This window comes from Scyliorhinus torazame, chromosome 4 (assembly GCF_047496885.1).
Source record: "Scyliorhinus torazame isolate Kashiwa2021f chromosome 4, sScyTor2.1, whole genome shotgun sequence".
Taxonomy (NCBI): Eukaryota; Metazoa; Chordata; class Chondrichthyes; order Carcharhiniformes; family Scyliorhinidae; genus Scyliorhinus; species Scyliorhinus torazame.
Window position 1 is genome coordinate 16,753,067 of NC_092710.1, and position 27,003 is coordinate 16,780,069.

At 60.9% G+C, this 27,003-nt stretch overlaps 1 protein-coding gene across 1 annotated transcript in view; it reads left to right on the forward strand.

Annotated features, from left to right (window-relative positions):
• The window catches only part of LOC140410134 (catenin delta-1-like), an 84,001-nt gene extending 59,099 nt beyond the window's left edge, over positions 1–24,902 (forward strand). Inside the window, 4 exon segments of the mRNA XM_072498086.1 lie at positions 8,784–8,967; positions 18,758–18,875; positions 20,405–20,564; positions 24,474–24,902. Coding sequence (XP_072354187.1) covers positions 8,784–8,967; positions 18,758–18,875; positions 20,405–20,564; positions 24,474–24,574 — 563 coding nt within the window. The 3' untranslated portion in view covers positions 24,575–24,902.
• Positions 24,903–27,003: the final 2,101 nt, after the last annotated feature.

Consider the following 27,003-nt stretch of genomic DNA (forward strand, 5'->3'; position numbering starts at 1 on the left):
GTAGAGCTCCCTCTCCATTACCCTGACTGTGTGTCCCCCATTTTATACCCAGTGTCAGCATCGAGCTCTCCCAGGACAGGTACAGCACGGGTTAGATACAGTGTAGAGCTCCCTCTATATTACCCTGACAGTGTGTCCCCCACTTTATACCCAGTGTCAGCATCGAGCTCTCCCAGGACAGGTACAGCATGGGTTAGATACAGTGTAGAGCTCCCTCTATATTACCCTGACAGTGTCCCCCCCACTTTATACCCGGTGTCAGCAACAAGCTCTCCCAGTACAGGTACAGCACGGGTTAGATACAGTATAGAGCTCCCTCTACATTACCCTGACAGTGTGTCCCACACTTTATACCCAGTGTCAGCATCGAGCTCTCCCAGGACAGGTACAGCACGGGTTAGATACAATGTAGAGCTCCCTCTACATTACCCTGACAGTGTGTCCCCCACTTTATACCCAGTGTCAGCATCGAGCTCTCCCAGGACAGGTACAGCACGGGTTAGATACAATGTAGAGCTCCCTCTACATTACCCTGACAGTGTGTCCCCCACTTTATACCCAGTGTCAGCATCGAGCTCTCCCAGGACAGGTACAGCACGGGTTAGATACAGTGTAGAGCTCCCTCTACATTACCCTGACAGTGTCCCCCCCACTTTATACCCGGTGTCAGCATCGAGCGCTCCCAGGACAGGTACAGCACGGGTTAGATACAGTGTAGAGCTCCCTCTACATTACCCTGACAGTGTCCCCCCCACTTTATACCCAGTGTCAGCATCGAGCGCTCCCAGGACAGGTACAGCACGGGTTAGATTCAGTGAAGAGCTCCCTCTACATTACCCTGACAGTGTGTCCCCCACTTTATACCCAGTGTCAGCAAAAAGCTCTCCCAGGACAGGTACAGCACGGGTTAGATACAGTGTAGAGCTCCCTCTACATTCCCTGACAGTGTGTCCCCCACTTTATACCCAGTGTCAGCATTGAGCTTTCCCTGGACACGTACAGCACGGTTTAGATACAGTGTAGAGCTCCCTCTACATTACCCTGACAGTGTCCCCCCCACTTTATACCCAGTGTCAGCATCGAGATCTCCCAGGACAGGTACAGCACGGGTTAGATACAGTGTAGAGCTCCCTCTACATTACCCTGACAGTGTGTCCCCCACTTTATACCCAGTGTCAGCATCGAGCTCTCCCAGGACAGTACAGCACTGGTTAGATACAGTGTAGAGCTCCCTCTACATTAACCTGACAGTGTCCCTCCCACTTTATACCCAGTGTCAGCATCGAGCTCTCCCAGGACAGGTACAGCCGGGTTAGATACAGTGTAGAGCTCCCTCTACATTACCCTGACAGTGTGTCCCCCACTTTATACCCAGTGTCAGCATCGAGCGCTCCCAGGACAGGTACAGCACGGGTTAGATACAGTGTAGAGCTCCCTCTACATTACCTTGACAGTGTCCCCCCCACTTTATACCCAGTGTCAGCATCTAGCTCTCCCAGGACGGTACAGCACGGGTTAGATACAGTGTAGAGCTCCCTCTACATTACCCTGACAGTGTCCCTCCCACTTCATACCCAGTGTCAGCATCGAGCTCTCCCAGGACAGGTACAGCACGGGTTAGATACAGTGTGGAGCTCCCTCTACATTACCCTGACAGTGTCCCCCCCCACTTTATACCCAGTGTCAGCATCGAGCGCTCCCAGGACAGGTACTGCACGGGTTAGATACAGTGTAGAGCTTCCTCTACATTACCCTGAAAGTGTGTAACCCAGTTTAGACCCAGTGTTAGCATTGAGCGCTCCCAGGACAGGTACAGCACGGGTTAGATACAGTGTAGAGCTCCCTCTACATTACCCTGACAGTGTATCCCCCACTTTATACCCACTGTCAGCATCGAGCTCTCCCAGGACAGGTACAGCACGGGTTAGATACAGTGTAGAGCTCCCTCTACATTACCCTGACAGTGTCCCCCCCATTGTATACCCAGTGTCAGCATCAAGCTCTCCCAGGACAGGTATAGCACGGGTTAGATACAGTGTAGAGCTCCCTCTACATTACCCTGACAGTGTGTCCCCCACTTTATACCCAGTGTCAGCATCGAGCTCTCCCAGGACAGTTACAGCACGGGTTAGATACAGTGTAGAGCTCCCTCTACATTACCCTGACAGTGTCCCCCCCACTTTATACCCAGTGTCAGCATCACGCTCTCCCAGGACAGGTAAAGGACGGGTTAGATACAGTGTAGAGCTCCCTCTACATTACCCTGACAGTGTGTCCCCCACTTTATACCCAGTGTCAGCATCGAGCTGTCCCAGGACAGGTACAGCACGGGTTAGATACAGTGTAGAGCTCCCTCTACATTACCCTGACAGTGTGTCCCCCACTTTATACCCAGTGTCAGCATCGAGCTCTCCCAGGACAGGTACAGCACGGGTTAGATACAGTGTAGAGCTCCCTCTACATTACCCTGACAGTCTCCCCCCCACTTTATACGCAGTGTCAGCATCGAGCTCTCCCAGGACAGGTACAGCGCGGGTTAGATACAGTGTAGAGCTCCCTCTCCATTACCCTGACTGTGCGTCCCCCATTTTATACCCAGTGTCAGCATCGAGCTCCCCCAGGACAGGTACAGCACGGGTTAGATACAGTGTAGAGCTCCCTCTACATTACCCTGACAGTGTGTCCCCCATTTTATACCCAGTGTCAGCATCGAGCTCTCCCAGGACAGGTACAGCACGGGTTAGATACAGTGTAGAGCTCCCTCTACATTTCCCTGACTGTGTCCCCCCCATTTTAAACCCAGTGTCAGCATCGAGCTCTCCCTGGACAGGTACAGCACGGGTTAGATACAGTGTAGAGCTCCCTCTACATTACCCTGACAGTGTGTCCCCCACTTTATACCCAGTGTCAGCATCGAGCTCTCCCAGGACAGGTGCAGCACGGGTTAGATACAGTGTTGAGCTCCCTCTACATGACCCTGACAGTGTGTCCCCCACTTTATACCCAGTGTCAGCATCGAGCTCTCCCAGGACAGGTACAGCACGGATTAGATACAGTGTTCAGCTCCCTCGCATTACCCTGACAGTGTCCCCCCCACTTTATACCCAGTGTCAGCATCGAGCTCTCCCAGGACAGGTACAGCACGGGTGAGATACAGTGTGGAGCTCCCTCTTCATTACCCTGACAGTGTCCCCCACTTTATACCCAGTGTCAGCACCGAGCTCTCCCAGGACAGGTACAGCACGGGTTATATACAGCGTAGAGAACGCTCGACATTACCCTGACAGTGTGTCCCCCACTTTATACCCAGTGTCAGCATCGAGCTCTCCCAGGACACATACAGCACGGGTTAGATACAGTGTAGAGCTCCCTCAACATTACCCTGACAGTGTGTCCCCCACTTTATACCCAGTGTCAGCATCGAGCGCTCCCAGGACTGGTACAGCACGGGTTAGATACAGTGTAGAGCTCCCTCCACATTACCCTGACAGTGTGACCCCACTTTATACCCAGTGTCAGCATCGAGCTCTCCCAGGACAGGTACAGCACGGGTTAGATACAGTGTAGAGCTCCCTCTACATTACCCTGACAGTGTGTCCCCCACTTTATACCCAGTGTCAGCATCGAGCTCTCCCAGGGCAGGTACAGCACGGGTTAGACACAGTGTAGAGCTCCCTCTACATTACCCTGACAGTGTGTCCCCCACTTTATACCCAGTGTCAGCATCGAGCTCTCCCAGGTCAGGTACAGCACGGGTTAGATACAGTGTAGAGCTCCCTCTACATTACCCTGACAGTGTGTCCCCCACTTTATACCCAGTGGCAGCATCGAGCTCTCCCAGGACAGGTACAGCACGGGTTCGATACAGTGTAAAGCTCCCTCTACATTACCCTGACAGTGTGTCCCCCCCACTGTATACCCAGTGTCAGCATCGAGCTGTCCCAGGACAGGTACAGCACGGGTTAGATACAGTGTAGAGCTCCCTCTACATTACCCTGACAGTGTGTCCCCCACTTTATACCCAGTGTCAGCATCGAGCGCTCCCAGGACTGGTACAGCAAGGGTTAGATACAGTGTAGAGCTCCCTCTACATTACCCTGACAGTGTGTCCCCCACTTTATACCCAGTGTCAGCATCGAGCTCTCCCAGGAAAGGTACAGCACGGGTTAGATACAGTGTAGAGCTCCCTCTACATTACCCTGACAGTGTGCCCCCCATTTTGTACCCAGTGTCAGCATCGAGCTCTCCCAGGACAGGTACAGCACGGGTTAGATACAGTGTAGAGCTCCCTCTACATTACCCTGACGCTGTGTCCCCCACTTTATACCCAGTGTCAGCATCGAGCTCTCCCAGGACAGGTACAGCACGGGTTAGATACAGTGTGGATCTCCCTCTACATTACCCTGACAGTGTGTCCCCCACTTTATACCCAGTGTCAGCATCGAGCTCTCCCAGGACAGGTACAGCACGGGTTAGATGCAGTGTAGAGCTCCCTCTATGTTAGCCTGACAGTGTTACCCCCACTTTATACCCAGTGTCAGCATCGAGCTCTCCCAGGACAGGTACAGCACGGGTTAGATACAGTGTAGAGCTCCCTCTACATTACCCTGACAGTGTGTCCCCCACTTTATACCTAGTGTCAGCATCGAGCTCTCCCACGACAGGTACAGCACGGGTTAGATACAGTGTAGAGCTCCCTCTACATTACCCTGACAGTGTGTCCCCCACTTTATACCCAGTGTCAGCATTGAGCTCTTCCAGGACAAGTACAGCACGGGTTAGATACAGTGTAGAGCTCCCTCTACATTACCCTGACAGTGTGTTCCCCACTTTATACCCAGTGTCAGCATCGAGTGCTCCCAGGACAGGTACACCACGGGTTAGATACAGTGTAGAGCTCCCTCTACATTACCCTGACAGTGTGTCCCCCACTTTATACCCAGTGTCAGCATCGAGCTCTCCCAGGACAGGTACAGCACGGGTTAGATACAGTGTAGAGCTCCCTCTACATTACCCTGACAGTGTGTCCCCCACTTTATACCCAGTGTCAGCATCGAGCTCTCCGAGGACAGGTACAGCACGGGTTAGATACAGTGTAGAGCTCCCTCTACATTACCCTGACAGTGTGTCCCCCACTTTATACCCAGTGTCAGCATCGAGCTCTCCCAGGACAGGTACAGCACGGGTTAGATACAGTGTAGAGCTCCCTCTACATTACCCTGACAGTGTGTAACCCAGTTGATACCCAGTGTCAGCACCGAGCTCTCCCAGGACAGGTACAGCACGGGTTAGATACAGTGTAGAGCTCCCTCTACATTACCCTGACAGTGTGTCCCCCACTTTATACCCAGTGTCAGCATCGAGCTCTCCCAGGACAGGTACAGCACGGGTTAGATACAGTGTAGAGCTCCCTCTACATTACCCTGACAGTGTGTCCCCCACTTTATACCCAGTGTCAGCATCGAGCTCTCCCAGGACAGATACAGCACGGGTTAGATACAGTGTAGAGCTCCCTCTACATTTGCCTGACAGTGTTCCCCCCACTTTATACCCAGTGTCAGCATCGAGCTCTCCCAGGACAGGTACAGCACGGGTTAGATACAGTGTGGAGCTCCCTCTACATTACCCTGACAGTGTCCCCCCCACTTTCTCCCCAGAATCAGCATCGCGCTCTCCGAGGACAGGTACAGCACGGATTAGATACAGTGTAGAGCTCCCTCTACATTACCCTGACAGTGTGTCCCCCACTTTATACCCAGTGTCAGCATCGAGCTCTCCAAGGACAGGTACAGCACGGGTTAGATACAGTGTAGAGCTCCCTCTACATTACCCTGACAGTGTCCCCCCCACTTTATACCCAGTGTCAGCATCGAGCTCTCCCAGGACAGGTACAGCACGGGTTAGATACAGTGTAGAGCTCCCTCTACATTACCCTGACAGTGTGTCCCCCACTTTATACCCAGTGTCAGCATCGAGCTCTCCCAGGACAGGTACAGCACGGGTTAGATACAGTGTAGAGCTCCCTCTACATTACCCTGACAGTGTCCCTCCCCCACTTTATACCCAGTGTCAGCATCGAGCTCTCCCAGGACAGGTACAGCACAGGTTAGATACAGTGTAGAGCTCCCTCTACATTACCCTGACAGTGTGTCCCCCACTTTATACCCAGTGTCAGCATCGAGCTCTCCCAGGACAGGTACAGCACAGGTTAGATACAGTGTAGAGCTCCCTCTACATTACCCTGACAGTGTCCCCCCCACTTTATACCCAGTGTCAACGTCGAGCTCTCCCAGGACAGGTACAGCACGGGTTAGATACAGTGTAAAGCTCCCTCTACATTTCCCTGACAGTGTGTCCCCCACTTTATACCCAGTGTCAGCATCGAGCTCTCCCAGGACAGGTACAGCACAGGTTAGATACAGTGTAGAGCTCCCTCTACGTTACCCTGACAGTGTCCCCCCCACTTTATACCCAGTGTCAGCATCGAGCTCTCCCAGGACAGGTACAGCACGGGTTAGATACAGTGTAGAGCTCCCTCTACATTACCCTGACAGTGTGTCCCCCACTTTATACCGAGTGTCAGCATCGAGCTCTCCCAGGACAGGTACAGCACGTGTTAGATACAGTGTAGAGCTCCCTCTACATTACCCTGACAGTGTCCCCCCCACTTTATACCCAGTGTCAGCATCGAGCTCTCCCAGGACAGGTACAGCACGTGTTAGATACAGGGTAGAGCTCCCTCTACATTACCCTGACAGTGTGTCCCCCACTTTATACCCAGTGTCAGCATCGAGCTCTCCCAGGACAGGTACAGCACGGGTTAGATACAGTGTAGAGCTCCCTCTACATTGCCCTGACAGTGTGTCCCCCACTTTATACCCAGTGTCAGCATCGAGCTCTCCCAGGACAGGTACAGCACGGGTTAGATACAGTGTAGAGCTCCCTCTACGTTACCCTGACAGTGTGTCCCCCACTTTATACCCAGTGTCAGCATCGAGCTCTCCCAGGACAGGTACAGCACGGGTTAGATACAGTGTAGAGCTCCCTCTACATTACCCTGACAGTGTGTCCCCCACTTTATACCCAGTGTCAGCATCGAGCTCTCCCAGGACAGGTACAGCACGGGTTAGATACAGTGTAGAGCTCCCTCTACATTACCCTGACAGTGTCCCCCCCACTTTATACCCAGTGTCAGCATCGAGCTCTCCCAGGACAGGTACAGCACGGGTTAGATACAGTGTAGAGCTCCCTCTACATTACCCTGACAGTGTGTCCCCCACTTTATACCCAGTGTCAGCATCGAGCTCTCCCAGGACAGGTACAGCACGGGTTAGATACAGTGTAGAGCTCCCTCTACATTACCCTGACAGTGTCCCTCCCCCACTTTATACCCAGTGTCAGCATCGAGCTCTCCCAGGACAGGTACAGCACAGGTTAGATACAGTGTAGAGCTCCCTCTACATTACCCTGACAGTGTCCCCCCCACTTTATACCCAGTGTCAGCATCGAGCTCTCCCAGGACAGGTACAGCACGGGTTAGATACAGTGTAGAGCTCCCTCTACATTACCCTGACAGTGTCCCTCCCCCACTTTATACCCAGTGTCAGCATCGAGCTCTCCCAGGACAGGTACAGCACAGGTTAGATACAGTGTAGAGCTCCCTCTACATTACCCTGACAGTGTCCCCCCCACTTTATACCCAGTGTCAACGTCGAGCTCTCCCAGGACAGGTACAGCACGGGTTAGATACAGTGTAGAGCTCCCTCTACATTGCCCTGACAGTGTGTCCCCCACTTTATACCCAGTGTCAGCATCGAGCTCTCCCAGGACAGGTACAGCACGGGTTAGATACAGTGTAGAGCTCCCTCTACATTGCCCTGACAGTGTGTCCCCCACTTTATACCCAGTGTCAGCATCGAGCTCTCCCAGGACAGGTACAGCACGGGTTAGATACAGTGTAGAGCTCCCTCTACATTACCCTGACAGTGTCCCCCCCACTTTATACCCAGTGTCAGCATCGAGCTCTCCCAGGACAGGTACAGCACGGGTTAGATACAGTGTAGAGCTCCCTCTACATTACCCTGACAGTGTGTCCCCCACTTTATACCCAGTGTCAGCATCGAGCTCTCCCAGGACAGGTACAGCACGGGTTAGATACAGTGTGGAGCTCTGATCGTCTGTCTGCCTCTGTCTCCCCTCCCCCTCGCTCCGCCTGACGCTCTGTCGCCCCTCCCCCACACTCCTCCTGACGCTCTGTCTCCCCTCCCCACGCTCCGCCTGACGCTCTTTTTTCCCTCCCCCACACTCCGCCTGACGCTCTGTCGCCCCTACCCCACGCTCCGCCTGACGCTCTGTCGCCCCTACCCCACGCTCCGCCTGACGCTCTGTCGCCCCTACCCCACGCTCCGCCTGACGCTCTGTCGCCCCTACCCCACGCTCCGCCTGACGCTCTGTCGCCCCTACCCCACGCTCCGCCTGACGCTCTGTCGCCCCTACCCCACGCTCCGCCTGACGCCCCTCCCCCACGCTCCGCCTGACGCTCTGTCTCCCCTCCCCACGCTCCGCCTGACGCTCTGTCTCCCCTCCCCCACGCTCCGCCTGACGCTCTGTCGCCCCTACCCCACGCTCCGCCTGACGCCCCTCCCCCACGCTCCGCCTGACGCTCTGTCTCCCCTCCCCACGCTCCGCCTGACGCTCTGTCTCCCCTCCCCCTCGCTCCGCCTGACGCTCTGTCGCCCCTCCCCCACGCTCCGCCTGACGCTCTGGCTCTGTGTCTGCCCCAGGAACCCTCTGGAACCTCTCCTCCCACGATGCGGTGAAGATGGAGATCGTGGAGCATGCGGTTCCCGCTCTGTGTGACGAGGTGATTATCCCGCACTCCGGCTGGGAAAACGAACCGAACGAGGACTCCAAACCCCGCCACGTGGAATGGGAAAGTGTGCTGACCAATACGGCCGGGTGTCTCAGGTACGGCGAGGTGCGTGTGGGCCACGTCCAGAGCCAGAATGACCAGTGTCCGCGTCCTGGGGAGTGACCGGTGTCCACGTTGTCCTGGGGAGTGACCGGTGTCCACGTTGTCCTGGGGAGTGACCGGTGTCCGCATCCTGGGGAGTGACCGATGTCCCGTTGTCCTGGGGAGTGACCGGTGTCCGTTGTCCTGGGGAGTGACCGATGTCCCGTTGTCCTGGGGAATGACCGGTGTCCGCGTCCTGGGGAGTGACCGGTGTCCACGTCCTGGGGAGTGAACGATGTCCCGTTGTCCTGGGGAGTGACCGGTGTCCGCGTCCTGGGGAGTGATCGATGTCCCGTTGTCCTGGGGAGTGACCGGTGTCCACGTCCTGGGGAGTGATCGATGTCCCGTTGTCCTGGGGAGTGACCGGTGTCCGCGTCCTGTGGAGTGACCGGTGTCCCGTTGTCCTGGGGAGTGACCGGCGTCCGCGTCCTGGGGAGTGATCGATGTCCCGTTGTCCTGGGGAGTGACCGATGTCCCGTTGTCCTGGGGAGTGACCGATGTCCCATTGTCCTGGGGAGTGACCGGTGTCCCGTTGTCCTGGGGAGTGACCGGTGTCCACGTTGTCCTGGGGAGTGACCGGTGTCCACGTTGTCCTGGGAAGTGACCGGTGTCCCGTTGTCCTGGGGAGTGACCGATGTCCCGTTGTCCTGGGGAGTGACCGGTGTCCCGTTGTCCTGGGGAGTGACCGGTGTCCACGTTGTCCTGGGAAGTGACCGGTGTCCACGTTGTCCTGGGAAGTGACCGGTGTCCCGTTGTCCTGGGAAGTGACCGGTGTCCTGTTGTCCTGGGGAGTGACCGGTGTCCCGTTGTCCTGGGGAGTGACCGGTGTCCACGTTGTCCTGGGAAGTGACCGATGTCCCATTGTCCTGGGGAGTGACCACTGTCCGTTGTCCTGGGGAGTGACCGTTGTCCTGGGGAGTGACCGATGTCCCGTTGTCCTGGGGAGTGACCGGTGTCCACGTTGTCCTGGGGAGTGACCGGTGTCCCGTTGTCCTGGGGAGTGACCACTGTCCGTTGTCCTGGGGAGTGACCGTTGTCCTGGGGAGTGACCGATGTCCCGTTGTCCTGGGGAGTGACCGGTGTCCACGTTGTCCTGGGGAGTGACCGGTGTCCGCGTCCTGGGGAGTGACCGATGTCCCGTTGTCCTGGGGAGTGACCGGTGTCCCGTTGTCCTGGGAAGTGACCGGTGTCCACGTTGTCCTGGGGAGTGACCGGTGTCCGCGTCCTGGGGAGTGACCGATGTCCCGTTGTCCTGGGGAGTGACCGGTGTCCCGTTGTCCTGGGGAGTGACCGGTGTCCCGTTGTCCTGGGAAGTGACCGGTGTCCACGTTGTCCTGGGGAGTGACCGCTGTCCCGTTGTCCTGGGGAGTGACCGGTGTCCCGTTGTCCTGGGGAGTGACCGCTGTCCCGTTGTCCTGGGAAGTGACCGGTGTCCACATTGTCCTGGGGAGTGACCGGTGTCCACGTTGTCCTGGGGAGTGACCGGTGTCCCGTTGTCCTGGGGAGTGACCGGTGTCCCGTTGTCCTGGGGAGTGACCGGTGTCCCGTTGTCCTGGGGAGTGACCGCTGTCCCGTTGTCCTGGGGAGTGACCGGTGTCCACATTGTCCTGGGGAGTGACCGCTGTCCGTTGTCCTGGGGAGTGACTGGTGTCCACGTTGTCCTGGGGAGTGACCGATGTCCCGTTGTCCTGGGGAGTGACCGGTGTCCACATTGTCCTGGGGAGTGACCGCTGTCCGTTGTCCTGGGGAGTGACTGGTGTCCACGTAGTCCTGGGGAGTGACCACTGTCCGTTGTCCTGGGGAGTGACCGGTGTCCACGTTGTCCTGGGGAGTGACCGGTGTCCACGTTGTCCTGGGGAGTGACCGATGTCCCGTTGTCCTGGGGAGTGACCGGTGTCCACGTAGTCCTGGGGAGTGACCGCTGTCCGTTGTCCTGGGGAGTGACCGGTGTCCACGTTGTCCTGGGGAGTGACCGATGTCCCGTTGTCCTGGGGAGTGACCGCTGTCCGTTGTCCTGGGGAGTGACTGGTGTCCACGTTGTCCTGGGGAGTGACCGCTGTCCACGTTGTCCTGGGGAGTGACCGCTGTCCACGTTGTCCTGGGGAGTGACCGGTGTCCGTTTTCCTGGGGAGTGACCGGTGTCCGTTGTCCTGGGGAATGGCCGGTGTCCGCGTCCTGGGGAGTGACCGATGTCCCGTTGTCCTGGGGAGCGACCGGTGTCCCGTTGTCCTGGGGAGTGACCGGTGTCCGTTGTCCTGGGGAGTGACCGATGTCCCGTTGTCCTGGGGAGCGACCGGTGTCCCGTTGTCCTGGGGAGTGACCGGTGTCCGTTGTCCTGGGGAGTGACCGGTGTCCTGTTGTCCTGGGGAGTGACCGGCGTCCGCGTCCTGGGGAGTGACCGTTGTCCTGGGGAGTGACCGATGTCCCGTTGTCCTGGGGAGTGACCGGTGTCCGTTGTCCTGGGGAGTGACCGGTGTCCCGTTGTCCTGGGGAGTGACCGGTGTCCGCGTCCTGGGGAGTGATCGATGTCCCGTTGTCCTGGGGAGTGACCGGTGTCCACGTTGTCCTGGGGAGTGACCGGTGTCCACGTTGTCCTGGGGAGTGACCGGTGTCCACGTTGTCCTGGGAAGTGACCGGTGTCCCGTTGTCCTGGGAAGTGACCGGTGTCCACGTTGTCCTGGGAAGTGACCGATGTCCCATTGTCCTGGGGAGTGACCACTGTCCGTTGTCCTGGGGAGTGACCGTTGTCCTGGGGAGTGACCGATGTCCCGTTGTCCTGGGGAGTGACCGGTGTCCACGTTGTCCTGGGGAGTGACCGGTGTCCACGTTGTCCTGGGGAGTGACCGGTGTCCGCGTCCTGGGGAGTGACCGGTGTCCCATTGTCCTGGGGAGTGACCGGTGTCCCGTTGTCCTGGGAAGTGACCGGTGTCCACGTTGTCCTGGGAAGTGACCGGTGTCCACGTTGTCCTGGGGAGTGACCGTTGTCCTGGGAAGTGACCGGTGTCCACGTTGTCCTGGGGAGTGACCGGTGTCCACGTTGTCCTGGGGAGTGACCGATGTCCCGTTGTCCTGGGGAGTGACCGGTGTCCCGTTGTCCTGGGAAGTGACCGGTGTCCACGTTGTCCTGGGGAGTGACCGGTGTCCCGTTGTCCTGGGGAGTGACCGCTGTCCCGTTGTCCTGGGGAGTGACCGCTGTCCCGTTGTCCTGGGGAGTGACCGGTGTCCACATTGTCCTGGGGAGTGACCGCTGTCCGTTGTCCTGGGGAGTGACTGGTGTCCACGTTGTCCTGGGGAGTGACCGGTGTCCACGTTGTCCTGGGGAGTGACCGATGTCCCGTTGTCCTGGGGAGTGACTGGTGTCCACGTTGTCCTGGGGAGTGACCGGTGTCCACGTTGTCCTGGGGAGTGACCGCTGTCCGTTGTCCTGGGGAGTGACTGGTGTCCACGTTGTCCTGGAGAGTGACCGGTGTCCGTTTTCCTGGGGAGTGACCGGTGTCCGTTGTCCTGGGGAATGGCCGGTGTCCGCGTCCTGGGGAGTGACCGATGTCCCATTGTCCTGGGGAGCGACCGGTGTCCCGTTGTCCTGGGGAGTGACCGGTGTCCGTTGTCCTGGGGAGTGACCGGTGTCCGTTGTCCTGGGGAGTGACCGATGTCCCGTTGTCCTGGGGAGTGACCGGTGTCCATTGTCCTGGGATTGACTGGTGTCCCGTTGTCCTGGGGAGTGACCGGTGTCCCGTTGTCCTGGGGAGTGACCGGTGTCCCGTTGTCCTGGGGAGTGACCGGTGTCCGTTGTCCTGGGGAGTGACCGGTGTCCACGTTGCCCTGGGGAGTGACCGGTGTCCCGTTGTCCTGGGGAGTGACCGGTGTCAACGTTGTCCTGGGGAGTGACCGATGTCCCGTTGTCCTGGGAAGTGACCGGTGTCCACGTTGTCCTGGGGAGTGACCGGTGTCCGTTGTCCTGGGGAGTGACCGGTGTCCCGTTGTCCTGGGGAGTGACCGGTGTCCACGTTGTCCTGGGAAGTGACCGGTGTCCCGTTGTCCTGGGGAGTGACCGATGTCCCGTTGTCCTGGGGAGTGACCGGTGTCCACGTTGTCCTGGGGAGTGACCGGTGTCCACGTAGTCCTGGGGAGTGACCGTTGTCCGTTGTCCTGGGGAGTGACCGGTGTCCACGTTGTCCTGGGGAGTGACCGGTGTCCGCGTCCTGGGGAGTGACCGATGTCCCGTTGTCCTGGGGAGTGACCGGTGTCCGTTGCCCTGGGGAGTGACCGGTGTCCGTTGCCCTGGGGAGTGGCCGATGTCCCCTTGTCCTGGGGAGTGACCGGTGTCCACGTTGTCCTGGGGAGTGACCGGTGTCCACGTTGTCCTGGGGAGTGACCGGTGTCCCGTTGTCCTGGGGAGTGACCGGTGTCCACGTTGTCCTGGGGAGTGACCGATGTCCCGTTGTCCTGGGGAGTGACCGATGTCCTGGGGAGTGACCGGTGTCCGCGTCCTGGGGAGTGACCGATGTCCCGTTGTCCTGGGGAGTGACCGTTGTCCTGGGGAGTGACCGGTGTCCGCGTCCTGGGGAGTGACCGATGTCCCGTTGTCCTGGGGAGTGACCGGTGTCCCGTTGTCCTGGGGAGTGACCGGTGTCCACGTAGTCCTGGGGAGTGACCGTTGTCCGTTGTCCTGGGGAGTGACCGGTGTCCACGTTGTCCTTGTTGAGTGACCGGTGTCCGCGTCCTGGGGAGTGACCGATGTCCCGTTGTCCTGGGGAGTGACCGGTGTCCCGTTGTCCTGGGGAGTGACCGATGTCCCGTTGTCCTGGGGAGTGACCGGTGTCCGTTGTCCTGGGGAGTGACCACTGTCCCGTTGTCCTGGGGAGTGACCGTTGTCCACGTTGTCCTGGGGAGTAACCGGTGTCCACGTTGTCCTGGGGAGTGACCGGTGTCCACGTTGTCCTGGGGAGTAACCGGTGTCAACGTTGTCCTGGGGAGTGACCGATGTCCCGTTGTCCTGGGAAGTGACCGGTGTCCATGTTGTCCTGGGGAGTGACCGGTGTCCGTTGCCCTGGGGAGTGACCGATGTCCCGTTGTCCTGGGGAATGACCGGTGTCCACGTTGTCCTGGGGAGTAACCGGTGTCAACGTTGTCCTGGGGAGTGACCGATGTCCCGTTGTCCTGGGAAGTGACCGGTGTCCACGTTGTCCTGGGGAGTAACCGGTGTCAATGTTGTCCTGGGGAGTGACCGGTGTCCCGTTGTCCTGGGGAGTGACCGATGTCCCGTTGTCCTGGGGAGTGACCGTTGTCCACGTTGTCCTGGGGAGTCCGGTGTCCACGTTGCCCTGGGGAGTGACCGGTGTCCACGTTGCCCTGGGGAGTGACCGGTGTCCCGTTGTCCTGGGGAATGACCGGTGTCCGCGTCCTGGGGAGTGACCGATGTCCCGTTGTCCTGGAGAGTGACCGATGTCCCATTGTCCTGGGGAGCGACCGGTGTCCCGTTGTCCTGGGGAGTGACCGGTGTCCACGTTGTCCTGGGGAGTGACCGGTGTCCATGTTGTCCTGGGGAGTAACCGGTGTCAACGTTGTCCTGGGGAGTGACCGATGTCCCGTTGTCCTGGGAAGTGACCGATGTCCCGTTGTCCTGGGGAATGACCGGTGTCCCGTTGTCCTGGGGAGTGACCGATGTCCCGTTGTCCTGGGGAGTGACCGTTGTCCTGGGGAGTCCGGTGTCCACGTTGTCCTGGGGAGTGACCGTTGTCCGTTGTCCTGGGGAGTGACCGGTGTCCACGTTGTCCTGGGGAGTGACCGGTGTCCACGTTGTCCTGGGGAGTGACCGGTGTCCGCGTCCTGGGGAGTGACCGATGTCCCGTTGTCCTGGGGAGTGACCGCTGTCCCGTTGTCCTGGGGAGTGACCGATGTCCCGTTGTCCTGGGGAGTGACCGGTGTCCCATTGTCCTGGGGAGTGACCGGTGTCCACGTTGTCCTGGGGAGTGACCGGTGTCCGTTGCCCTGGGGAGTGACCGATGTCCCGTTGTCCTGGGGAGTGACCGGTGTCCACGTTGTCCTGGGGAGTGACCGGTGTCCACGTTGTCCTGGGGAGTGACCGGTGTCCCGTTGTCCTGGGGAGTGACCGGTGTCCCGTTGTCCTGGGGAGCGACTGGTGTCCCGTTGTCCTGGGGAGTGACCGGTGTCCCGTTGTCCTGGGGAGTGACCGGTGTCCCGTTGTCCTGGGGAGCGACCGGTGTCCCGTTGTCCTGTGGAGTGACCGGTGTCCACGTTGTCCTGGGGAGTGACCGGTGTCCCGTTGTCCTGGGAAGTGACCGATGTCCCGTTGTCCTGGGGAGTCCGGTGTCCATTGTCCTGGGGAGTGACCGGTGTCCCGTTGTCCTGGGGAGTGACCGGTGTCCCGTTGTCCTGGGGAGTGACCGGTGTCCGTTGTCCTGGGGAGTGACCGGTGTCCACGTTGTCCTGGGGAGTGACCGGTGTCCACGTTGTCCTGGGGAGTGACCGGTGTCCCGTTGTCCTGGGGAGTGACCGGTGTCCCGTTGTCCTGGGAAGTGACCGCTGTCCCGTTGTCCTGGGGAGTGACCGGTGTCCCGTTGTCCTGGGGAGTGACCGGTGTCCCGTTGTCCTGGGGAGTGACCGGTGTCCACGTTGCCCTGGGGAGTGACCGGTGTCCCGTTGTCCTGGGGAGTGACCGGTGTCCACGTTGTCCTGGGGAATGACCAGTGTCCGCGTCCTGGGGAGCGACCGATGTCCCATTGTCCTGGGAAGTGACCGATGTCCCGTTGTCCTGGGGAGTGACCGGTGTCCGTTGTCCTGGGGAGTGACCGGTGTCCACGTAGTCCTGGGGAGTGACCGTTGTCCGTTGTCCTGGGGAGTGACCGGTGTCCACGTTGTCCTGGGGAGTGACCGGTGTCCGCGTCCTGGGGAGTGACCGATGTCCCGTTGTCCTGGGGAGTGACCGGTGTCCCGTTGTCCTGGGGAGTGACCGGTGTCCACATTGTCCTGGGGAGTGACCGGTGTCCGTTGTCCTGGGGAGTGACCGGTGTCCGTTGTCCTGGGGAGTGACCGGTGTCCCGTTGTCCTGGGGAGTGACCGGTGTCCACGTTGTCCTGGGGAGTGACCGGTGTCCGCGTCCTGGGGAATGACCGATGTCCCGTTGTCCTGGGGAGTGACCGGTGTCCCGTTGTCCTGGGGAGTGACCGGTGTCCACGTTGTCCTGGGGAGTGACCGGTGTCCGTTGCCCTGGGGAGTGACCGATGTCCCGTTGTCCTGGGGAGTGACCGGTGTCCACGTTGTCCTGGGGAGTGACCGGTGTCCACGTTGTCCTGGGGAGTGACCGGTGTCCCGTTGTCCTGGGGAGTGACCGGTGTCCGTTGTCCTGGGGAGTCCGGTGTCCACGTTGTCCTGGGGAGTGACCGGTGTCCCGTTGTCCTGGGGAGTGACCGGTGTCCCGTTGTCCTGGTAAGTGACCGATGTCCCGTTGTCCTGGGGAGTGACCGGTGTCCACGTTGTCCTGGGGAGTCCGGTGTCCACGTTGTCCTGGGGAGTGACCGGTGTCCCGTTGTCCTGGGGAGTGACCGGTGTCCGTTGTCCTGGGGAGTCCGGTGTCCACGTTGTCCTGGGGAGTGACCGGTGTCCCGTTGTCCTGGGGAGTGACCGCTGTCCCGTTGTCCTGGGGAGTGACCGGTGTCCACGTTGTCCTGGGGAGTGACCGGTGTCCCATTGTCCTGGGGAGCGACCGGTGTCCACGTTGTCCTGGGGAGTGACCGGTGTCCCGTTGTCCTGGGGAGCGACCGGTGTCCCGTTGTCCTGGGGAGTGACCGGTGTCCACGTTGTCCGGGGGAGTGACCGGTGTCCACGTAGTCCTGGGGAGTGACCGTTGTCCGTTGTCCTGGGGAGTGACCGGTGTCCACGTTGTCCTGGGGAGTGACCGGTGTCCACGTTGTCCTGGGGAGTGACCGGTGTCCACGTTGTCCTGGGGAGTGACCGGTGTCCACGTTGTCCTGGGGAGTGACCGGTGTCCACGTTGTCCTGGGGAGTGACCGCTGTCCCGTTGTCCTGGGTAGTGACCGATGTCCCGTTGTCCTGGGGAGTGACCGGTGTCCCGTTGTCCTGGGGAGTGACCGGTGTCCCGTTGTCCTGGGGAGTGACCGGTGTCCCGTTGTCCTGGGTAGAGACCGATGTCCCGTTGTCCTGGGGAGTGACCGGTGTCCCGTTGTCCTGGGGAGTGACCGGTGTCCCGTTGTCCTGGGGAGTGACCGGTGTCCCGTTGTCCTGGGGAGTGACCGGTGTCCCGTTGTCCTGGGGAGTGACCGGTGTCCACGTTGTCCTGGGGAGTGACCGGTGTCCGCGTCCTGGGTAGTGACCGATGTCCCGTTGTCCTGGGGAGTGACCGGTGTCCCGTTGTCCTGGGGAGTGACCGGTGTCCACGTTGTCCTGGGGAGTGACCGATGTCCCGTTGTCCTGGGGAGTGACCGGTGTCCAAGTTGTCCTGGGGAGTGACCGGTGTCCACGTTGTCCTGGGGAGTGACCGGTGTCCCGTTGTCCTGGGGAGTGACCGATGTCCCGTTGTCCTGGGGAGTGACCGATGTCCCGTTGTCCTGGGGAGTGACCGGTGTCCCGTTGTCCTGGGGAGTCCGGTGTCCACGTTGTCCTGGGGAGTGACCGGTGTCCCGTTGTCCTGGGGAGTGACCGATGTCCCGTTGTCCTGGGGAGTGACCGGTGTCCACGTTGTCCTGGGGAGTGACCGGTGTCCCGTTGTCCTGGGGAGTGACCGGTGTCCCGTTGTCCTGGGGAGTCCGGTGTCCACGTTGTCCTGGGGAGTGACCGGTGTCCACGTTGTCCTGGGGAGTGACCGGTGTCCCGTTGTCCTGGGGAGTGACTGGTGTCCACGTTGTCCTGGGGAGTAACCGGTGTCCACGTTGTCCTGGGGAGTGACCGATGTCCCGTTGTCCTGGGAAGTGACCGATGTCCCGTTGTCCTGGGGAGTGACCGGTGTCCATTGTCCTGGGATTGACTGGTGTCCCGTTGTCCTGGGGAGTGACCGGTGTCCCGTTGTCCTGGGGAGTGACCGGTGTCCCGTTGTCCTGGGGAGTGACCACTGTCCCGTTGTCCTGGGGAGTGACCGTTGTCCACGTCCTGGGGAGTGACCGGTGTCCACGTTGTCCTGGGGAGTGACCGGTGTCCACGTTGTCCTGGGGAGTGACCGTTGTCCTGGGGAGTGACCGGTGTCCGTTGTCCTGGGGAGTGACCGGTGTCCGTTGTCCTGGGGAGTGACCGGTGTCCGTTGTCCTGGGGAGTGACCGGTGTCCCGTTGTCCTGGGGAGTGACCGTTGTCCTGGGGAGTGACCGCTGTCCCGTTGTCCTGGGGAGTGACCGCTGTCCCGTTGTCCTGGGGAGTGACCGCTGTCCCGTTGTCCTGGGGAGTGACCGGTGTCCACGTTGTCCTGGGGAGTGACCGCTGTCCCGTTGTCCTGGGGAGTGACCGGTGTCCACGTTGTCCTGGGGAGTGACCGGTGTCCACGTTGTCCTGGGGAGTGACCGCTGTCCCGTTGTCCTGGGGAGTGACCGGTGTCCACGTTGTCCTGGGGAGTGACCGCTGTCCCGTTGTCCTGGGGAGTGACCGCTGTCCCGTTGTCCTGGGGAGTGACCGGTGTCCACGTTGTCCTGGGGAGTGACCGGTGTCCACGTTGTCCTGGGGAGTGACCGCTGTCCCGTTGTCCTGGGTTTGACTGGTGTTCCCTGTGCTGAACGCAGGAACGTCAGTTCGGAAAAGCAGGAATCTCGGCAGAAGCTGCGGGAGTGCGGCGGATTGGTGGATTCGCTCATGCACATCGTCCAAGCGGAAATAAACCAGAAGGACGTGGACAGCAAGGTCAGAGTGCCATGGGGTGAAAGGGTTAAACTGGGGGAGGGCCACGCGTCTGTGGGGGAGGGACGCACCGTCTGTGGGGGAGGGACGCACCGTCTGCGGGGGAGGGACGCACCGTCTGCGGGGGAGCGAGCGACGCACCGTCTGTGGGGGAGGGACGCACCGTCTGTGGGGGAGGGACGCACCGTCTGTGGGGGAGGGACGCACCGTCTGCGGGGGAGGGACGCACCGTCTGCGGGGGAGGGACGCACCGTCTGCGGGGGAGGGACGCACCGTCTGCGGGGGAGGGACGCACCGTCTGCGGGGGAGCGACGCACCGTCTGCGGGGGAGGGACGCACCGTCTGCGGGGGAGGGACGCACCGTCTGCGGGGGAGGGACGCACCGTCTGCGGGGGAGGGACGCACCGTCTGCGGGGGAGGGACGCACCGTCTGCGGGGGAGGGACGCACCGTCTGCGGGGGAGGGACGCACCGTCTGCGGGGGAGGGACGCACCGTCTGCGGGGGAGGGACGCACCGTCTGCGGGGGAGGGACGCACCGTCTGCGGGGGAGGGACGCACCGTCTGCGGGGGGAGCGACGCACCGTCTGCGGGGGAGGGCGGGCGCGGCACCGTCGGGGGGGGTGAAGGCGGGCGGGGCACCGTCGGGGGGGGTGAAGGCGGGCGGGGCACCGTCGGGGGGTGAAAGCAGGCGGGGCACCGTCGGGGGGTGAAAGCTGGCGGGGCACCGTCGGGGGTGAAGGCGGGCGCGGCACCGTCGGGGGGGTGAAGGCGGGCGCTGCACCGTCGGGTGGGAAGGCGGGCGCTGCACCGTCGGGGGTGAAGGCGGGCGGGGCACCGTCGGGGGTGAAGGCGGGCGGGGCACCGTCGGGGGTGAAGGCGGGCGGGGCACCGTCGGGGGTGAAGGCGGGCGGGGCACCGTCGGGTGGGTGAAGGCGGGCGCTGCACCGTCGGGTGGGTGAAGGCGGGCGCTGCACCGTCGGGTGGGTGAAGGCGGGCGCGGCACCGTCGGGTGGGTGAAGGCGGGCGCTGCACCGTCGGGGGGGAAGGCGGGCGGGGCACCGTCGGGGGGGGAGGCGGGCGGGGCACCGTCGGGGGTGAAGGCGGGCGGGGCACCGTCGGGGGTGAAGGCGGGCGGGGCACCGTCGGGGGTGAAGGCGGGCGGGGCACCGTCGGGGGGGAAGGCGGGCGGGGCACCGTCAGGGGGGAAGGCGGGCGGGGCACCGTCGGGGGGGAGGCGGGCGGGGCACCGTCGGGGGGAAGGCGGGCGGGGCAGGACACCGTCGGGGGGAGGCGGGCGGGGCACCGTCGGGGGGAGGCGGGCGGGGCACCGTCGGGGGGGTGAAGGCGGGCGGGGCACCGTCGGGGGGGTGAAGGCGGGCGGGGCACCGTCGGGGGGTGAAGGCGGGCGGGGCACCGTCGGGGGGAAAGGCGGGCGGGGCACCGTCAGGGGGAAGGCGGGCGGGGCACCGTCGGGGGGAAGGCGGGCGTGTCCCAACGCTTCCTCATCACCGTTTGTGCGTTTGTGTTGCAGCTGGTGGAGAACTGCGTCTGCCTCCTCCGCAACCTCTCGTTCCAGGTGCACAGGGAGATCCCGGACGCAGCCCGCTTCCAGGAGGCAGCGACCAACCAGGCTGGCACCTCGGGCACCGCCCAACACAAAGCCAGCTGCTTTGGCGGCAAGAAGGGCAAAGGTAATGGCGGGGACCCGGGGGCGAATGTCAGCATGGCGGGGGCCCGGGGGCGAATGTCAGCATGCACCACCTGGGGTTAGCTGGGGGAGTGGGGGGGGGGGGGATTCCAAACCCCACCCACCCTCGGAGCGAAGAGGCGTCTCCTCGCGTCGAGGGGGTGTGGGCGGAGTTTTGATGTTGGGTGCTGTGCCTGTACAGACCGGAGCCTACACCCTCCCGAGCGTCCCGGGCCCTGCACCCTCCCGAGCGTCCCGGGCCCTGCACCCTCCCGAGCGTCCCGGGCCCTGTCTCACACTCCTTACTCCTGGAGGGAATGAGGGAAGATTGAGCAGGTCGGGGCCGCACTCGGGGGTTCAGAGGAATTTCCTCTCTCGGAGGCTCGTTAGTCTGTGGGAATCTCTCGCTCCGAGAGCGGCGGAGGCTGCGGCCCACCCAATATATTCAAGGCCCGAGTCAGGCCATGTCAGTCGGCGAGGGGGTCGAGGGTGACGGGGGGGGGGGGGGGGGGGGACAGGCAGCAAAGTGGAGCTGAGGCCACATCAGATCAGCCAGGATGGTGAATGGTGGAGCCAACTCGAGGGGCCGATTGGCCCTCCTCCTGCTACTATTGATTTTCCAGTCTGCGCCTCGAATGACTGACCCCGTCTACTGAGAGAGACGAGAGTGGGTTTCGATGGGAACCGGAGCCCCTGCCGTGCAGGAGGAGGTCGTCCGGCCCGTCGGGCCTGCACTGACCCTCCGAGAGAGAGAGAGAGAGAGAGAGAGAGAGAGAGAGAGCATCTGAACCCAGTTCACTCCCAAGCCCGATGCCAAAACCCCTTCACCTAACCCGCGCGTCTTTTGAAGTGCCCACGCACACCACGGAGTGGGGGGGGGGGGTAGAATGTGCAGACTCCGCACGGACAGTGACCCAAGGCCGGGAATCGAACCCGGGTCCCTGGAGCTGTGGGGCAGCAGTGCTGAGCCGCCGGCGGGGGGGGGAGGGGGGGACAGAGAGGGAGTGTTTTCGACGGGAGAATTGGGGGTTCAGAGGGGTGGACTAGGACAGTCCACTGCCTTACTGGTGTGGCGGGAGAGGAGGGTGGGGGGGGGGGGGGAGTGTGCTTTAGGTGGGGGCGAGGGAGGGGAGGGGGGGGGCTATGGGAGGAGGGGGAGGCGCGCGGTTAAGCTGTCTCGTCGGTCCTTTCTGATGTCGGGCTTAATACATGCGTCGCGTTGGCTTAAAGGTGGCCGTTGGTGCCCGCTCCAAGCTTTGAACCGCTGCCCATGGCTCGTTTGGCACCTCGTTTAACAAGCTGTTCCCTCGAGGCACACGCATGACGCATGCAGATCGAATGATTTGATTTAATATTGGAGAAACGCAGAGTTGGGAGGTGAAATCGCGGCAGAGCGGAGCGACCAGAGGCTGGGGAGGAGCAGGCCGCACCACACTGAGCCGTCTGCCCGCCGACTGATTGGCGAAGGAACCAGGGTCGAAGGGTTTCCGCTTCGGCCTCTTGTCCGGTCTCGCTCCAGGCGCAGGATCCTGCCGTCCGCAAGGCCTCATTTAGCTCTCGATCTGACCTGAAAGGATTGGGCCTCCCACTCTGCTCCTGCTACTGGGCTAATGACTTGTTAATTTTTTTCCCTCTCTCTCTCTCTCTCTCTCTGCCCCTCATGCTCTCCGTTACTCCCTCCCTCGCTCCCTCTCTTTCCGCCCCATCCTCTCCCACCCCCTCTCCGTCTGCCCCATCCCCTCTCTGCGCCTCTCTCTAATCCTCGCCCCCCCTAATCCTCGCCCCCCCTAATCCTCGCCCCCCCTAATCCTCGCCCCCCCTAATCCTCGCCCCCCCTAATCCTCGCCCCCCCTAATCCTCGCCCCCCCTAATCCTCGCCCCCCCTAATCCTCGCCCCCCTAATCCTCGCCCCCCCTAATCCTCGCCCCCCCTAATCCTCGCCCCCCTAATCCTCGCCCCCCCTAATCCTCGCCCCCCCTAATCCTCGCCCCCCCCTAATCCTCGCCCCCCCTAATCCTCGCCCCCCCTAATCCTCGCCCCCCCTAATCCTCGCCCCCCCTAATCCTCGCCCCCCCCCTAATCCTCGCCCCCCCTAATCCTCGCCCCCCTAATCCTCGCCCCCCCTAATCCTCGCCCCCTAATCCTCGCCCCCCCTAATCCTCGCCCCCTAATCCTCGCCCCCCCTAATCCTCACCCCCCTAATCCTCGCCCCCCTAATCCTCTGCCCCCCCTAATCCTCGCCCCCCTAATCTCGCCCCCCTAATCCTCGCCCCCCTAATCCTCGCCCCCCTAATCCTCGCCCCCCTAATCCTCGCCCCCCCTAATCCTCGCCCCCCTAATCTCGCCCCCCCTAATCCTCGCCCCCCCCTAATCCTCGCCCCCCCTAATCCTCGCCCCCCTAATCCTCGCCCCCCCTAATCCTCGCCCCCCTAATCCTCGCCCCCCCTAATCCTCGCCCCCCCTATCCTCGCCCCCCCTAATCCCGCCCCCCTCCCTAATCCTCGCCCCCTCCCTAATCCTCGCCCCCCTCCCTAATCCTCGCCCCCCTCCCTAAATCCTCGCCCCCTCCCTAATCCTCGCCCCCCTCCCTAATCCTCGCCCCCCTCCCTAATCCTCGCCCCCCTCCCTAATCCTCGCCCCTCCTAATCCTCGCCCCCCTCCCTAATCCTCGCCCCCCCTCCCTAATCCTCGCCCCCCTCCCTAATCCTCGCCCCCCTCCTAATCCTCGCCCCCCTCCCTAATCCTCGCCCCCCCTCCCTAATCCTCGCCCCCCTCCCTCTAATCCTCGCCCCCCTCCCTAATCCTCGCCCCCCTCCCTAATCCTCGCCCCCCTCCCTAATCCTCGCCCCCCTCCCTAATCCTCGCCCCCCTCCCTAATCCTCGCCCCCTCCCTAATCCTCGCCCCCTCCCTAATCCTCGCCCCCTCCCTAATCCTCGCCCCCCTCCCTAATCCTCGCCCCCCTCCCTAATCCTCGCCCCCCTCCCTAATCCTCGCCCCCTCCCTAATCCTCGCCCCCCTCCCTAATCCTCGCCCCCCTCCCTAATCCTCGCCCCCTCCCTAATCCTCGCCCCCCTCCCTAATCCTCGCCCCCCTCCCTAATCCTCGCCCCCCTCCATAATCTCGCCCCCTCCCTAATCCTCGCCCCCTCCCTAATACCTCGCCCCCCTCCCTAATCCTCGCCCCCACTCCCTAATCCTCGCCCCCCTCCCTAATCCTCGCCCCCCTCCCTAATCCTCGCCCCCCTCCCTAATCCTCGCCCCCCTCCCTAATCCTCGCCCCCCTCCCTAATCCTCGCCCCCCTCCCTAATCCTCGCCCCCTCCCTAATCCTCGCCCCCCTCCCTAATCCTCGCCCCCCTCCCTAATCCTCGCCCCCCTCCCTAATCCTCGCCCCCCCTCCCTAATCCTCGCCCCCCCCTCCCTAATCCTCGCCCCCTCCTAATCCTCGCCCCCCCTCCCTAATCCTCGCCCCCCTCCCTAATCCTCGCCCCCTCCCTAATCTCGCCCCCCTCCCTAATCCTCGCCCCCCTCCCTAATCCTCGCCCCCCCTCCTATCTCGCCTAATCCTCGCCCCCCTAATCTTGCCCCTATCCTCGCCCCCCTCCCTAAACCTCGCCCCCCCTCCTAACCTCGCCCCCCTCCCTAAACCTCGCCCCCCCTCCCTAAACCTCGCCCCCCTCCCTAAACCTCGCCCCCCCTCCCTAACCTCGCCCCCCCCTCCCTAATCCTCGTCCCGTCTGTCCCGCCCCTCCCTCGCGTGTGTGTGTGTGTGTGTCCATCGCCATCTGTTGCTCGCTCTCTCACTGTCCGAGTCTCCTGTCGCCCTTTCTCTGTGTGTGTGTGTGTCCATCGCCATCTGTTGCTCGCTCTCTCACTGTCCGAGTCTCCTGTCGCCCTTTCTCGCTGCTTATCAGAGGACTGGTTCTCGAGAGGTGAGTGTGCTGTGACGTTGCCCCCTGGCTGCCCTATTCCCACTGTTCCTGCTGCAAGGCTTTCCTCTGTAACCTCTTGGTGAATCCTGGGCTGCTGTCACTGCCTCCTCTACTCAACTGGTTAATAATAATCTTTATTAGTGTCACAAGTAGGCTTCCATTAACACGGCAATGAGGTTACTGTGAAAAGCCCCTAGTTGCCACATTCCGGCGCCTGTTCGGGTACGCAGAGGGAGAATTCAGAATGTCCAATTCACCCAACAGCACGTCTTTCGGGTAATTCTTGTCAGTAATTCCAATGGACTCCCCAGCAACTGGGCATCCTGTTAGATACAGTGGAGAGCTCCCTCTACATTACCCTGACAGTGTCCCCCTCACTTTATACCCAGTGTCAGCATCGAGCTCTCCCAGGACAGGTACAGCACCCGTTAGATACAGTGTAGAGCTCCCTCTACATTACCCTGACAGTGTGTCCCCCACTTTATACCCAGTGTCAGCATCGCGCTCTCCCAGGACAGGTACAGCACGGGTTAGATACAGTGTAGAGCTCCCTCTACATTACCCTGACAGTGTGTCACCCACTTTATACCCAGTGTCAGCATCGAGCTCCCAGGACAGGTACAGCACGGGTTAGATACAGTGTAGAGCTCCGTCTACATTACCCTGACAGTGGTGTCCCCCACTTTATACCCAGTGTCAGCATCGCGCTCTCCCAGGACAGGTACAGCGCGGGTTAGATACAGTGTAGAGCTCCCTCTACATTACCCTGACAGTGTGTCCCCCCACTTTATACCCAGTGTCAGCATCGAGCTCTCCCAGGACAGGTACAGCACGGGTTAGATACAGTGTAGAGCTCCCTCTACATTACCCTGACAGTGTCCCCCCCCACTTTATACCCAGTGTCAGCATCGAGCTCTCCCAGGACAGGTACAGCACGGGTTAGATACAGTGTAGAGCTCCCTCTACATTACCCTGACAGTGTGTTCCCCACTTTATACCCAGTGTCAGCATCGAGCTCTCCCAGGACAGGGACAGCACGGGTTAGATACAGTGTAGAGCTCCCTCTACATTACCCTGACAGTGTGTCCCCCACTTTATACCCAGTGTCAGCATCGAGCTCTCCCAGGACAGGTACAGCACGGGTTAGATACAGTGTAGAGCTCCCTCTACATTACCCTGACAGTGTGTCCCCCACTTTATACCCAGTGTCAGCATCGAGCTCTCCCAGGACAGGTACAGCACGGGTTAGATACTGTGTAGAGCTCCCTCTACATTACCCTGACAGTGTGTCCCCCACTTTATACCCAGTGTCAGCATCGAGCTCTCCCAGGACAGGTACAGCACGGGTTAGATACAGTGTAGAGCTCCCTCTACATTACCCTGACAGTGTGTGTCCCACTTTATACCCAGTGTCAGCATCGAGCTCTCCCAGGACAGGTACAGCACGGGTTAGATACAGTGTAGAGCTCCCTCTACTGTGTCAGCATCGAGCTCTCCCAGGACAGGTACAGCACGGGTTAGATACAGTGTAGAGCTCCCTCTACATTACCCTGACAGTGTGCCTCCCACTTTATACCCAGTGTCAGCATCGAGCTCTCCCAGGACAGGTACAGAACGGGTTAGATACAGTGTAGAGCTCCCTCTACATTACCCTGACAGTGTGTCCCCCACTTTATACCCAGTGTCAGCATCGAGCTCTCCCAGGACAGGTACAGCACGGGTTAGATACAGTGTAGAGCTCCCTCTACATTACCCTGACAGTGTCCCCCCCACTTTATACCCAGTGTCAGCATCGAGCTCTCCCAGGACAGGTACAGCACGGGTTAGATACAGTGTAGAGCTCCCTCTACATTACCCTGACAGTGTCCCCCCCCACTTTATACCCAGTGTCAGCATCGAGCTCCCAGGACAGGCACAGCACGGGTTAGATACAGTGTAGAGCTCCCTCTACATTACCCTGACAGTGTGTCCCCACTTTATACCCAGTGTCAGCATCGAGCTCTCCCAGGACAGGTACAGCACGGGTTAGATACAGTGTAGAGCTCCCTCTACATTACCGTGACAGTGTCCCCCCCACTTTATACCCAGTGTCAGCATCGCGCTCTCCCAGGACAGGTACAGCGCGGGTTAGATACAGTGTAGAGCTCCCTCTACATTACCCTGACAGTGTCCCCCCCACTTTATACCCACTGTCAGCATCGAGGTCTCCCAGGACAGGTACAGCACGGTTAGATACAGTGTAGAGCTCCCTCTACATTACCCTGACAGTGTCCCCCCCACTTTATACCCAGTGTCAGCATCGCGCTCTCCCAGGACAGGTACAGCACGGGTTAGATACAGTGTAGAGCTCCCTCTACATTACCCTGACAGTGTGTCCCCCACTTTATACCCAGTGTCAGCATCGAGCTCTCCCAGGACAGGTACAGCACGGGTTAGATACAGTGTAGAGCTCCCTCTACATTACCCTGACAGTGTGTCCCCCACTTTATACCCAGTGTCAGCATCGAGCTCT